This window comes from Sciurus carolinensis, chromosome X, assembly GCF_902686445.1.
Source record: "Sciurus carolinensis chromosome X, mSciCar1.2, whole genome shotgun sequence".
Lineage (NCBI taxonomy): Eukaryota > Metazoa > Chordata > Mammalia > Rodentia > Sciuridae > Sciurus > Sciurus carolinensis.
The window spans coordinates 34,368,676-34,383,377 of record NC_062232.1 but is presented as its reverse complement, the minus strand read 5'-3'; the positions used below and the strand labels follow the sequence as shown (position 1 = coordinate 34,383,377).

General features: G+C 36.9%; 1 protein-coding gene across 12 annotated transcripts in view; it reads left to right on the top strand.

The window, feature by feature from the left end:
• Positions 1–14,702, top strand: part of Cask (calcium/calmodulin dependent serine protein kinase) — a 361,598-nt gene that overhangs the window by 333,412 nt on the left and 13,484 nt on the right. For 7 of the 12 annotated variants that reach the window (XM_047535424.1, XM_047535417.1, XM_047535419.1 and 4 more), the window contains 3 exons: positions 2,340–2,455; positions 10,798–10,878; positions 10,999–11,079. In XM_047535424.1, the coding sequence (XP_047391380.1) occupies positions 2,340–2,455; positions 10,798–10,878; positions 10,999–11,079 (278 nt within the window). The remainder of the gene's footprint in view (positions 1–2,339; positions 2,456–10,797; positions 10,879–10,998; positions 11,080–14,702) is intronic. The other 5 variants (XM_047535418.1, XM_047535425.1, XM_047535422.1 and 2 more) reach the window with 1 other exon arrangement.

Here is a 14,702-nt window from a genome sequence, read left to right as displayed (position 1 = left end):
ATTAAACCTGAATCTGATTAGGTCTCTAGATTAATTACCTATTTGTAAGAAATGCAAAGGGTAAAGGAACATACTTAAGATACCACAGAGATGCAATAAAAAAAAAATCAGACCCTCTAGGAACTACAGATAGACCAGCAGTTTCTACAACAAATAAATTTCAAGGGGAAAAAAAAAGAAAAGGAACCTATAGACTTAAAAGAGTTATAAGACTATTTAAGAAGGAAATGATGTACCCTTGGACTTATTTCTAAATAATCTAGAGGTGAGTAGGGTATAAATAAAACAAAATAAGCTATGAGTAAATAATTGTTGAAGCTGTGCTGTACGTATCTGGGGTTCATTTCATTATATTCTCATATATGTTTGAAATTTTCATCACTACAAAGTGGTTTTTAAATACCATTTACAAAATCTTGTTTGTACACTTAAATCAGTAGCCTGGATACAAATCTAACAAAAGTGTTCAAGACATTTATAGAATAAATTATAAAATGTTTTGATACTTAAGGAAAACACAAAGACATGTTGTGTTCATGAACTGGAAGACTCAATATTGTAGAACCATCTATTCCTCCCATACTGATTTTATGGATTGAGTATGACCTCAGCCAAAATCCCAACAGTTTTGAAATTAACAAACTAACTTTGAAGTTTACATGGAAATGCACAAGTTAAGGAGTAACCAAGATGTTCTTGAAGAATGAGGAAGGAGGTCTTACTCCACTAGATACCAAGACTACTTATAAAGATATAGTAGTTAAGATAATCAGGTATTGCAGGGCACGGTGGCACACACCTGTAATCTCAGTGACTCAGGAAGCTGAGGCAGGAGGGTCGCAAGTTCAAAGCCAGCCTCAGCAACTTAGCAAGGCCCTAAGCAACTTAGCAAGACCCTGTCTCAAAATAGAAAATAAAAAGGTCTAGGGATGTGGCTCAGTGGTTAAGCATCCCTGGGTTCAATCCCTGATACCAAAAATAATAATAATCATCTGCAATAAATTTAAGGATGCTCAGATAGACCAGATGAAAAGAGTAGAAAACACCCCCCCAAAACACTCCCATACATAAATGGACACTTGATATATGACAGAAATAATATTCTGTCATATCCATATCCATATCCAATCTGAAATGGATAGACTTTTCAGTAAGTCATGCTGGGATAATTGGGTATCTATTAAGGAGAAAAAGAAGAAAGAAACTGGGCCCCTACTTTACACAAAAATCAAAACTCAGTTCCTTTACATTAAAAACCAAAACATGAAAGATAAAAACTATTAACTTTGAGAGGGTAATATTGGAAAAAATCTTCAAAGACAAGGAAGGATTTCTTAAAATATAAAAAATACTTCTCATTAAAGGAAAGATTGATAAATTTAACTAAATTAAAACTAATAAAGTGTGTTCATTAAAAGATATCATAAAAAGAATAAAGAAGCAAACCGTACAGTTGAAGAAGATATCTGCAATGTATATAACTAACAAAGGTGTAATATCCTATTATATAAAGAGGTCTAGGGTCTAAGGATGTGGCTCAGTGGGTAAGCACCCCTGGGTTCAGTCTCCAGTATGCAAAAAGAAAAAGAAAAAGGAATTGTCATGCAGTAGTAGTACCATTTACTGAACACCTGTGTGCCTGGCGTTGTGGTAGGGACATTTACATTTTGTCTTTAATTCTTTACAACAGCCTCTGAGAGACTCCAAGAGGTTAAAGACCTTAGTGATTGAATGTTCTGACTGTGATCATAGACTCTTCCCTTCATAGAATGTTCTGGCTAAGGTCATGGGCTCTTGGTGCCAGACCTTCCCCACTTTTACAGGATATAAAGTTACAGTGTAGCTGTGTAATTTCAGGCAAATTGCTTAACCCCTCAATCCTTCAATATCCCCTCATCTGTACAATGGTGACACAATTCTATTTGTCATTAGAAAGATTGAGTTAATATATGTAAAATTCCTAGAAAAGTACCTAACACTAAGTACTGAATACCAGCTAATGAGTGACAAAGCCAGTGTTCAAACCAGGCCTGTCTTGACTGAAAGTTCCATGATTATCCAACTGAATCTCATAGCCACATGTTTAGGTTTCTAATCTGTCTTATCAGTTATATATACTCAAGAAATGCAGTGCCATTTTAACATAAGCCCATGCTTTTTAAACATTTCTAGGAAATCATCATGAAAACCAAAAAACAGCCTTTTGTGAGTGATTTGAAAGGCCGCAATGAGTGTGTTCGTGCTTTTTCATGTAAACTCTTCGAATGAATCATCTTTCTTTTATCAACATACAACTATACATTAATTTTGGTGGTTTTTTTTCTCCCTCTGTGTACTAGGCGAGTAGCTTGCATTGCAATGGAGAAGACCAAACAGGAGCAGCAGGCCAGCTGTACTTGGTTTGGCAAGAAAAAGAAGCAGTACAAAGATAAATATTTGGCAAAGCACAACGCAGGTAGGGGAAAAGTACATGGGTTCCTGAGGCTGGGTTAAACATCTCCAAGACCAATGTAGATATAACATTTCCATTTGGTCTTCAGAGTTTACCAAAATGTTCTACCCTCCGAGATCTTCACCAGCTTGCAAAAACATTAAGAAAACCCTGCCTCCAATTAATATGCTGGGTGTTAGCAACATACTTTACAAAGCTGTACTTTAGGGGATAGAAATGCTATTGGGAAATAGTGTATTTGGAGACTAAAGGATGTCAACAAGTTAAGTCCTCCCCTGAGAAATGGGAGCTTGAGAGTTTGCTGAGTCCCCAGGATTCTTACCTCCCTTGGCCTTTGAGCAGATAACCCTCCCTCCTGGCTTCCTCCCTGGTGCTTGGACATGGCCCCATGACAGATATCTAAGGGCAAAGGTGCACGTATGAGCTGTGCTGCTAATGGTTCAGTGCTTGGTTCGAAAGGGCACAGATGACATAGATACTAACTTGGTTTAGTCCGTTTCTGTGAGTAGTCTTCTCCTTCATGACATTTCCAAGCTCCTAAAAGATCAAAGACATTATCTTGGCCTTCCCTTCATAGTTTGTTTGTCTATATGGAAGCTTGTGTGCAACGTAAGTCAACATGTTCACTTGTTTTGTTAAAAACTGAAACAAATACTAAGAAAGCATGATCTGTTATTACAAGGGAATTCCCAGGAAAGACTTACAGGATGTAACTTACGTGAAAAGAAAATGCACGATGATACAGTTCTTTTCTATGATTCCTTAAAACAACACCTTTTATAAGGAACTTTTTCTGAGGAATTAAGAGCCCTGGCCCTGGCATTAGATTAGTTCCCAAGGTTTCAGAAATAACTCCAAAAATCAAACGTGACCCAAAAAATCAAGTGCATTCAAACATACATACCCAATTCAACAATACAATGGTTCTGACAAATATGAAAAGCTTCTTTCTCTGTAGAATGTTCTAACATTCACTGGTAAAATTTAAGAATTCTCAATTCTCATTTCTCAATCAGAAATTAAAAGAAAACATTTTGAAATGCTGTATATAGTACAGAATGAATGTGAGTGGCCACATAGGTTAAGTTCAAATGGTAGTGTTACATGGGAAGTCTTTCCTTTTGGAAAGACTTACAATTACATTGTACTTACAATTACATTGTATCACATTTTTATTTCTGATAAAATGTATATTTTACTTCTGATTATGTACTACTACAGAGCACTCGTCTCATAATGGCTTTTTGTTTTGTTTTATAAAGAGAAGAAATACTTGAGTTCACAGCCAGCCTTGGCAAGGGCAAGATGCTAAGCAACTCAGCGAGACCCTGTCTCTAAATAAAATATAAAATAGGGCTGGGGATGTGGCTCAGTGGTTGAGTGTCCCTGGGTTCAATCCCTGATACCCTCCCAAAAAGAGAGAGAAGAAATACTTACAGCAAACAAGTTAAATGCAATCTAGCAACTATTAATTGCAAATTCTCAAGCAGTATTCTTTGAAAAAATGCAGTGCAATATCAGCAGAATGTTGCTCAACCCATGATATCAGCAGTTTTTTGCCAAGTCTCCTTAGTTGCTTTTATTTCTATCACCTTCTACCAGTAGCATAATGTAACTGGTTCACAAGGAAATATACAGACATTATCTAAATACTCAAAAAATCTATCTCAACTTGAAATTTTTACAATGTTAAATGATATATAGATATAGACGGCATTGAAATTAATTTAAACCTAGAAAAACCAAAGAAATGGCTGGTTAAGGCTGTCAGTGCATCATTAGTTTTATACTCTACTAATGGAGGGCATGTAGCATGAGTGTTCAGTTTGCCAATATTCTTTAATTCAGTTATGATGGAAAATAAGCAAGTCGATTGGAAAACTAGACCTTTCTAAATGCTGGTAAAGAATCAATTGCATCAATCATGCATTAAAGAATTTTGCCAGAGAATCAGCATCCAATCTGGCGGCCAGTGTTTTCTGTGGTTCACTTTTTCTGTTCTTCGAACACCGGGACTTCACTAGTCTCTTCTGTTGTCCTCATTCTCTGATTCCTAATGGATGATGCACACTGGTCCTGCAAATGCATCTGTAAGCTTAGTAGGCAGCCTGAGATAAGACCAGAAATCGGCACACCTGAGTAACCATAGGACGCAGGCAAATCACTTATGCCTATAATCCCAGCAGCTCAGGAGACTGAGGCAGGAGGATCACAAGTTCAAGGCCAGCCTCAGCAACTTAGCAAGGCTTTGAGCAACTCAGCAAGACCCTCTCTCTAGATTAAATATTTTGAAAAATGGCCGGGGTGTGGCTCAGTGGTTGAGCACCCAGGTACCAAAAGAAAAAGAAAAGAAAAAAAAAAAACAAGGAAATGTGGCTAATCAATCAAGGAGGTCTTTTTCTAATTCTCAAATCCAGTGTTCTTTCACCACTTATCCTGCCAGATGGGTGTCATTTAATGAAGCTGAGTATTCTGCCCCATAGCAGGCTTTTGCTCTCTGGTAGACATTGCCTGTCAAGGTTGAAAGGTTTTACCCTTGATACAGGCAGGAACCTAACAGGGGTAGAATAGAAGTGGTATTTTCCTCGGTCTTTACATCTCCTATCCCAGACCATTGACCTATATAAGTTCTTGTAAACTCAAAATGAAGAAAATCATGGACAAGAAGAGCAGGGGGACCTACTTCAACCACTTAGTTGTTAATCTTCAGTATTTTACTAACCAATGATCTCTTCTGGACCTTCCTTATCAACTTTGCTTAAGGGAATATTCTGCCAGTCAGTACTTTTCTCTGCATGTGAGCCCTCTTGGGAAACCAAGTCTGAGCTCCTCAGAGGGTTCTTGCAGAGCCCCTTAAACAATGCTTTTCTCTAATGGCATAGAATCAGGTCGGGGACGGGAGTTATTGTTTGCCTTCTTAACCATTTAGAGCATTTGTTCTTACATTGTGATTTGCTGTCCTCTAGCAACCTGAGATATATGAGTGTCAGAAGCTAGACCTGTGTAAGCTTTTTGCTAAATCCTGACTGCTTTCACCTCTGGTATGAACGTGATAATTGACCTTTAAGTGCTAATAAAATGTAGACCAAGAAAAGAAAAGTTTCTTTGTGTTTAGGTTTATCTGAGATTCTCTACTCAGAATATCATTGTTAGGGGTTCCCTCACCTGCAAAGCAGTCACCCGCAAGCTCTCCTTTTGGTTTCTCTGGTCAGGAGAAATGGTCAACTTTTTCCCTGCACTTTCTGGAATATTCTACCTGACAAAGCCTAGCATTCCTTTCTGTTACCAGCTCTTTAGATTCCTTCTGCTTCACCAACCAACTTTTCCATTTGCTTAGTAATTGCTATTACTTTACAAGAGATCAGATTGTCAGGAAGGGAATTCGGGCATCTTATCAGTTCTTCTGCTTTTAGCCATAATGAAATTTCATCCTAACATACAGAATTGCCCTAGAAGAGTGAGAAGCAAATACTGTTGACCTCCATTAGTAAGGCAGGTACATGGAAACATCAAAAATTGGAAATATCATAATCTTTCATACTGAAAACTAGCCAGATGGGCTCATGGGCACAGATCAAACTATATTTGCAGAGGATTTTCCAGCTTTTTCAGAAATGAAATGAAACACAATACACTCTTGCTTCTTCCTTGTAGTGCTCAGTAAATTTAAAATAAAAACTGTATGTTTTGTTTCACAATCCACATCTTTGAGACTTGATCATATATTGACGGCAAGACCCAAACCTTATCATCAAATTTTCAAATTGTTTATATTTGTGGTAAAAATAAAGGATGGGAACTGCATCGGTAGATAAAACTTGTGGAAACAATGATACCAGAATTATTTCCATTTCTGTCACTAGGAAATGCCACTATTTAATTAAAGCCAAATTCTGCTCATCTGTGTGGCCTACATCTCGCATCAAGTGACAGCCTATTTGTTAGCTCAGTTTGACCCATAAATAAGTTTTGTCTTACACACACACACACACACACACACACACACACACACACGGCGTTTGAAATAATTTTTTATAAGTTATCACATTTGAAAGTCAGATTATTCAACATAAAACTCTGGGTTTAGACTGCATCAACAGTGAGCTACTTCCTTTCTTAAGGCCTCTGGGCTATTGATGGCCTTTTGGATAGACACTCATTCTTCAGCCCCACCAACCCCACAATCCCCTGTTTTTGTGTCTGGCCCATGTCATTTAACCACATTAGTTGCCTGGCCACTGCAGGCATTTAAGTGCACACTCGATAGCCTGATGCTACCAGTGTGCAACACCCTTTTTTAACTGAAGAATTTTTACAGTATTTGAAGTTATCTGCAGCTTTTCAAACTGAGACAAGGATTCATTGCTAACAGCTTTTTTTTATGGAAAAGATTCAACTGGAAAGTAGTTACCAGAATACTTAAAAGAAGTGTCTGGAATGTTGAGTAACCTACCAGGAAATCAGAGAAATATAAGCAAACTCTGCCAGAAAGTATTTCTGAATCCTTGGGAAAAGATTGATTATGGTATGTGTAGTGTTTACAGCAAATACATTTTCCCTAACACATAAAGACTTTTAGCCACCTACATTTGGTGCAAAAAGCATCGTCATGCTGCTAGAAATTGCATTTGAGATTCCCACCCCTAAGACTTCCACAGGTAAATTTTAGATCATGTTACTAATGTAAAATTTTTTAAAAATTACAAAGTCTTCATGTCGGGTACGGTAGCGCATGCCTGTAATCCCAGCGACTCTAGAGGCTGAGGCAGAAGGATCACAAGTTCAACACCAGCCTCAGCAAGTTAAGGGAGACCCTGTTGCAAAATAAAAACTAAAAAGGGCCAAGGATGTAGCTCAGTGGAGAGTGCCCCTGGGTTCAATCCCCAGTACAGAGGAAGGAAGAAAGCCCTCATTCATTCATTTTTAAGTGACGGATCCCTGAGTAATGATATTTGAATATACTAAAATATGCTACTTATATACATACCTATGAACTTAGAGGGTTTCTACAGTGCCATTCATAGGCATGTTTAAATTATGCTTAATGCTACAAATCGGGCTGGGGATGTAGCTCAGTTGGTAGAGTGCTTACCTTGCAAACACAAGGCCCTGGGTTCAATCCCCAGCACTACAAAAAAACAAAAACAAAAAAACCCCACAATGCTACCAATTACTACTGTTTACTTTTTAAAGCTATGCTTTTTATTTTCTTGAATACATAGAACTTTAAAGACAAAATAGTGACCCGTAACCTCACTGCCCTAGGGCATTTTTTTAATAATGAAAGTAGGGCTGGGGTGCAGCTCAGTACTAGAGCACTTGCCTAGCACGTGCAAGACCCTGGGTTCCATCCCCAAGCACCAGCAAAAATTAATAATAATAATAATAGTAGGCACATGAGATTAGAAATTGCAGACAGTACAGGAAGGTACAAAGTGAAAAGCAAAAGACTTCCACACCTACACTCTCTGAAGAGAGTTTCTTGTAAATTCCCATGTAAGATTTTTACACAGATGCTAGTATATGAAACCCACTGGCTTTTATACAAGGATATGATTAAATTTTTATTAAAATGAGTTTGTTTCTTAATGTGATTTATTTGCCTTGTGTTTAGAATATTGCATGATAAAGTTTATTTTGTGCATATTATACTTTTATTTTACTAATATATGAAAAGCCATATTTCAATGACCCCTGTACATTTTTCATGCTGTCTCACTCCCAATGGCCTCTGTGCATGTAAGTAACCTGTTGAATGACTATGCCTCTGTGTTTTTGGTGGTTTCATTTTCTTAAGTCCTTTTTTTTTCAATCAGCAAGCAACTTGAAACCTTTAAAAGTTCAGTCTTTAAGTACACTCCTAATATTCCATGTATCTCTTATGTTTAAATATCCTTTCTTATTACTTTGCAACCCTATGACCACGTGGCAATTTCATTTAGAGCAAGTAACCCCTTCATGTTACTCGTTCACGGTTAAGGTGCTAATGTTTAACCTATCTGTTCATTTCATGGTGTCAATTGTTGATATCTAACACATTCTTCTGTGTTTTTAAAAACTGATGTCATAATTCAGTAGGACTAGAGTCAGGGCTCTGTAGAGGGAGGGGATGTGTTTACCATTCAGAATGCTTGTGTCATCGTCATCTTGCTCTTTCATGACAGGATTGATTATTTTTACACACTAAAATATATCAGCTGGGTATGGTGGCGAACGCCTGTAATCCCAGCCATTTGGGAGGCTGAGGCAGGAGGATCGCAAGTTGGAGGTCAGCCTCAGCAATTTAGTGAGACTCTAAGCAACTTAGCAAGATCCTATCTCAAAATAAAAAATAAGAAGGGCTGAGGATGTGGCTCAGTAGTTAAGTGCCCCTGGGCTCAATCCCCAGTACCTAAATAAATAAGTAAACGAGCCAGCTGATGCACTTCTTTCCTAAGCTTGCTTTTTCTTGATAGATATTACCCAGCGGGCAATAGGTACAAAAAGCGATGCCATAAGCACTCCTGCTTTCATTTTGCAGCTCTCATCACTCCATTACCACTGCAGTGTCACTAGCTAGCTCTGCCACAGAGAGCCTCATGTTCATTTTAATTTGGGAGCATGCCATTCCAAACAGAGAAAACATGTTGTCATTTTTAGCTGCTGCTAGAGAACATGCTCTAAAGACTTGCCGTCAACCTTCATGAAATCCAGTTATGGAAAGAAAGTGAATGCACAAATACCCATTAATATGCACTAATGCTTTATTAACATATCATATTTCTTTTTATATATATTTTGAGAATCATGCTTTTTGTTCATTTGTTTGTTTCTTACGTACTGCATTCCAGGGTATCTTATTTTACATTGTGAGGTTCTTTGCTACTGGGCAGGTCACAAGGGTTAAGGACTGAGCTGATCTAATCATTTGGCCACATTGTTTCAGGGAGAAGAAGGCCTCTTAATGATCCACCTACATATCCCAGATTCCTTTATGACACTGTGAAATCAACTTTATTGAGTTTATTTCAACCCCTCTAAAATCCAGGGCTAGAAGCTGGGCACAGTGGTACATGCCTATAATCCCAGCGGCTCAGGAGGCTGAGGCAGAAGGATCACAAGTTCAAAGCCAGCCTCAGAACTTAGCGAGGCTCTAAGCAATTTTGCGATACCCAAAATAAAATAAAATAAAAATAAGGATCTAAATAAAAAATAAAAAGGGCTGGGAATGTGGCTCAATGATGAAGCACCCCTGGGTTCAATCGGGAACCAAAAAATAATAAATAAATAAAATCCAGGGCTAATTCATTATTCTTTGAAGAGGAAGCTTTAGTGTGTACCTAACAACATTTGGGTACAACCATGCACCCCCCCAAAAAAAAAACTGCAGAAAACAGACAAATGATTTTAGCCTTCTTGTGAGAATTTTCAAATGTGTGTGAGAAACTGACCACACTGAACTTCAACAGGAATGGTCATTTGCTCAGAAAACTTTCACATGTTGCTTGAAATCCTTCTTGTGTCATTAAGAGGCAGGTGTCAGAGAAGTAGTTTTTAAACTATTTCTTCTTGGTCTGTAATAGAGAATTCTCCTTTGGCAAAAGTTTCTGAGCTCAGACTCTCCTTCACTACTCTTTCCATCCTGTCCATCCTGAATGATCACACACAACTGCCCATAGTGATGACTGACATGGTTTTGGGGCCAGGAAAGCATGTTCCCCTACTTACATACCTGAGGTTTCCCATCGAATGGATATCTGGCTTAGAGTAAAACTTGCAAGATGCTCATTTGAAAGCTTGGGACAGTAGTTACAGAACTTGACTTTGAAAGAATCTAGCATGCCACCTTCATCAGCTTCAAAGAAAGAACCATGAAGTTCAAGACCATGGCCTTGCATTCCTCATCCATCTCTAGAAAGATCCAGCTGGTCCCTCTCTTGGTTGACTTTAGCTGCATTCATGCTCTGTTCATGTTGGTGACTGTCCATAGACTTTTTCTTTGTAGTATTGCTGATTTCTTAAGATTGTAAAACTATGAACAGCATGTGGTTTTGGATGATCATATGATTTGCTAGATACTGCATGAAAGAAAATATGCAGTATCCTTTCAAATTGGACTTTTCTGCATGTACTCAGCGTATCTTTGGATGCCCGTTTCTAAAGTGCATTTTCATGGGTTTAAAAATGAAAATTTCTCCCCTAAAGGCTATACAACTTAAATTACATGTAAACCATATATCAAGTTGGATTGGTATTTTTAAGACACTGTTTTAACATAACTTGGTTTTTGCCAGTAAAATTATAGTTTACATACTTGAAATAGTCATTCCATAAATTTACCTTTCTTCTGCATCTTTGCATTTTAGTGTTTGATCAATTAGATCTTGTCACATATGAAGAAGTAGTAAAACTGCCAGCATTCAAAAGGAAAACACTAGTCTTATTAGGTAAGTTTGGCCATGAAATAGTGGCTTGCTTATTCTCACTTTCAGAACATTTTGCAAATATTATTAACAGTTGTCAATTTTATCTTTCTTTTTTTTTTTTTTTTTCAAAAAATGACATAGGTGCACATGGTGTTGGGAGAAGACACATAAAAAACACCCTCATCACAAAGCACCCAGACCGGTTTGCATACCCTATTCCACGTAAGCAATGTCTCAATATCTTTTAATTATGCTTTTCTTATTAATTGTCAATATGGTAATTTACATATTCTTTTCTGATTATATAAGTAATAACTGTTCATTGTAGAAAATTTGTAAAACCCAAAAGAGGACAATGAAGAAAATGAGTTAATAATCCCAACTTCACTCTCCCAATAATAAATACTATAAATATTTTGTCATATACCCTTCTAGACTTCTTTTAGTATGAATATATGTACAATGTGTGTGGGGGGGAGTTTAAAGAACATTAAGCTCATCCATTCTGTTTATAATTTAATTTTTCCAACAGTATGTCTTAAACATTGCCTTGATTAATTATTCTTCAGAAAAATGAATTTTAATAGTTGTATACTTTTCTCTAATACAGCAGTATTTTTCTCTTTTTTTGGTACTAAGGATTGAACCCAAGGGTGCTTTACCACTGAGCTGCATCCCCTGCCCTTGGTTGGTTTTTTATTTTGAGACAGAGTCTGGCTAAGACACCTGGGGCCTCACTAAGTTGCTGAGGCTGGCCTCAAACTTGCGATTCTCTCCTGTCTCAGCCTCCCAAGAAGCTGAGATTACAGGCATGTGCCACCACTCCTGGCTTTTTCTTATCAGTTTTAAAACCAGTTGATGTGCTCTCAGTTGTTTATTATAAAGAATTTGAAAATTGTAAGATTTCTAATATCCCCCTTACCTTTCTATATCTTATTCTTAACCCTTTGCCCTCTTGGTTATGTGAAATGTAAAATGAAGTAATCTCAGAGTTGTAAAGAAGATTCGAGAACATGTGTATGAAGCACTTAGCAGATGGTGGATAAGTAGCAGCCTTCTTATTATTTTATTATCATCTCTATATTCTAAAGTTTCAAATTTTAATCCCTAAAGCTTTCTAGCAGTTACAGCTTTGTTCAGGGTGGGAAAAAACTAGAGAAAATGTCCTGACTGGCTCCTTCCTGCAGGGCCCTAGGATGCCATACTGAAACACAGTCCACACCACTTACTCAATTTGTAGACCTGAGAGAGCCAAGAGGCTTCAGAAGATGGCTCTGATTTACACAAGAAAAGTTTCTCAACTATTATTACAATTGGTGCTACTAATGTTTTCTAATCAAACACTTGAAATGTTCTTTTAATCCTCCTTATATCTACATCATGAGTACAGCAAGCTTGGCTAATATTTAGTTTCTTCTTGAGCACACAACAATTGAACTTCCATGTTATTAAATGACCAATTAGATAACTTGGCTTTAAACCTTACTTTTGATGATGTCAATCATGTCTAATCTCTGAAATATTTGACGCCAGGTAATGGTTGATAATGCACCAATAAAAAAAAATCTGGAAGGGAAAGAGCTTTTTAGTTTGAGTTCACCCCATTTATTGATTCTTGCTTTTATTTCTTGTGCTTTGGGAGTCTTGTTGAGGAAGTCTGATCCTAAGCCAATATGATGAAGATTCAGGCCTACTTTGTCTTCTATTTGGGGCAGGGTCTCTGGTCTAATTCCTAAGTCCTTGATTCATTTTGAGTTGAGATTTGTGCAGGATGAGAGATAAGGGTTTAATTTCATTTTACTGCATATGAATTTCCAGTTTTCCCAGCACCATTTGTTGAACAGTCTATCTTTCCTCCATTGTATGTTTTTGGTTCCTTTGTCTAGTATGAGGTAACTGTATTTATGTGGGTTTGTCTCTGTGTTTTCTATTCTGTACCACTGGTCTACCTGTCTATTTTGGTGCCAATATCATGCTGTTTTTGTTACTATTGCTCTGTAGTATAGTTTAAGGTCTGGTGTTGTGATACCTCCTGCTTTACTTTTTCTACTCAGGATTGTTTTCACTATTCAAGGTCTCTTGTTCTTCTAGATGAAGTTCATGATTACTTTATCTATTTATATGAGGAATGTCATTGGAATTTTAATTGGAATTGCATTGAATCTGTATAGCACCTTTGGTAGAATGGCCCATTTGACAATGTTAAGTCTGCCTATCCAAGAACATGGGAGATCTTTCCATCTTCTAAGGTTTTCTTCAATTTCTTTTGTTAGTATTCTGTAGTTTTAATTGTAGAGGTCTTTTACCTCTTTTGTTAGGTTGATTCCCAAGTGTTTTTTTGAGACTATTGTGAATGGGGTGGTTTTCCTAATTTCTCTTTCAGAGGATTCATCATTTATGAATAGAAATGCATTAGATTTACACGTATTGATTTTACATCCTGCTACTTTGCTGAATTCATTTTTTAGTTCTAGAAGTTTTCTAGTGGAGTTTTTTGGATCCTCTAAATATAGAATCATGTCATCGGCAAATAGTAACAGCTTGAGTTCTTCTTTTCCTATTTGTATCCCTTTAATTTCTTTGGTCTGTCTAATTATTCTGGTTAGTGTTTCAAGAATAATGTTGAATAGAAGTGGTGAAAGAGGGCATCCCTGTCTTTTTCCAGTTTTTAGAGGGAATGCTTTCAGTTTTCTCCATTAAGAATGATGTTGGCTATAAGTTTAGCATAGATAGCCTTTACAATGTTGAGGTATGTTCAATCAATAATGTGAAAAGAGAGCTTACAGAGTGGAAGGAAATCTTTTCCACACACACTTCTGAGCACTTATTTCCAAATTTTATAAAGAACTTACAAAACTTTACACTAAAAATACAAATAACCCAATCAATAAGTGGGCCAACGAACTGGACAGACACTTTACAAAAGAAGACATACAGGTGATTAATAAATATATGAAAAAGTGTTCAACATCTCTAGTAATTACAGAAATGCAAATTAAAACTACTCTAAGATTTCATCTTACTCCAGTTAGAATAGCTATTATCAAAAACACAAACAATAATAGATGTTGGCATGGATGTGGGGAAAAAGGCACACTTTTGCATTGCTGGTGGAGTTGCAAATTGGTGAACCCACTCTGGAAAGCAGTATGGAGAATCCTCAGAAAACTTGGAATGGACTCACCATTTGACCTAATTATCCCACTCCTCAGTTTATATCCAAAGGACTTAAAATCAGCATACTACAGTAACACAACCACATCAATGTTTATAGCGGCTCAATTCACAATAGCTAGATTGTGGAAGCAACCTAGACGTCCTTCAACAGATGAATGGATAAAGAAACTGTGATTATATATATATACAATGGAATATTATTTGGCCATAAAGAAGAATAATATTATGGCATTTGCAAATAAATGAATGGAATTGGAGAATATCATGCTAAGTAAAATAAACCAATCCCAAAAAAACCAAAGGCCAAATGTTTTCCCTGATAAGTAGAGAATTATATATAATGGGAGTCAGAGGAGGGGTGGGGAATGAGAGAAGAATGGAGGAATTTAGATTATGTAGAAGGAAATGAGAGGGAGGGGGTATGAAAGATGGTGGAATGAGACAGACATCATTACCCTATGTACATGTATGATTACACAAATGGTATGAATCTATATCACGTACAACCACAGAAATGAAATGATGTACCCCATTTGTGGACAATGAATCAAAATGCAGTCTGTAAAAAATTTTAAAAATAAATAATTTTTTAAAAATTTGGAAGAAAAAATAAAATATTTGACCCCAGATATGCATACAGCAAACATTTAACTACTGAGATAACTAAA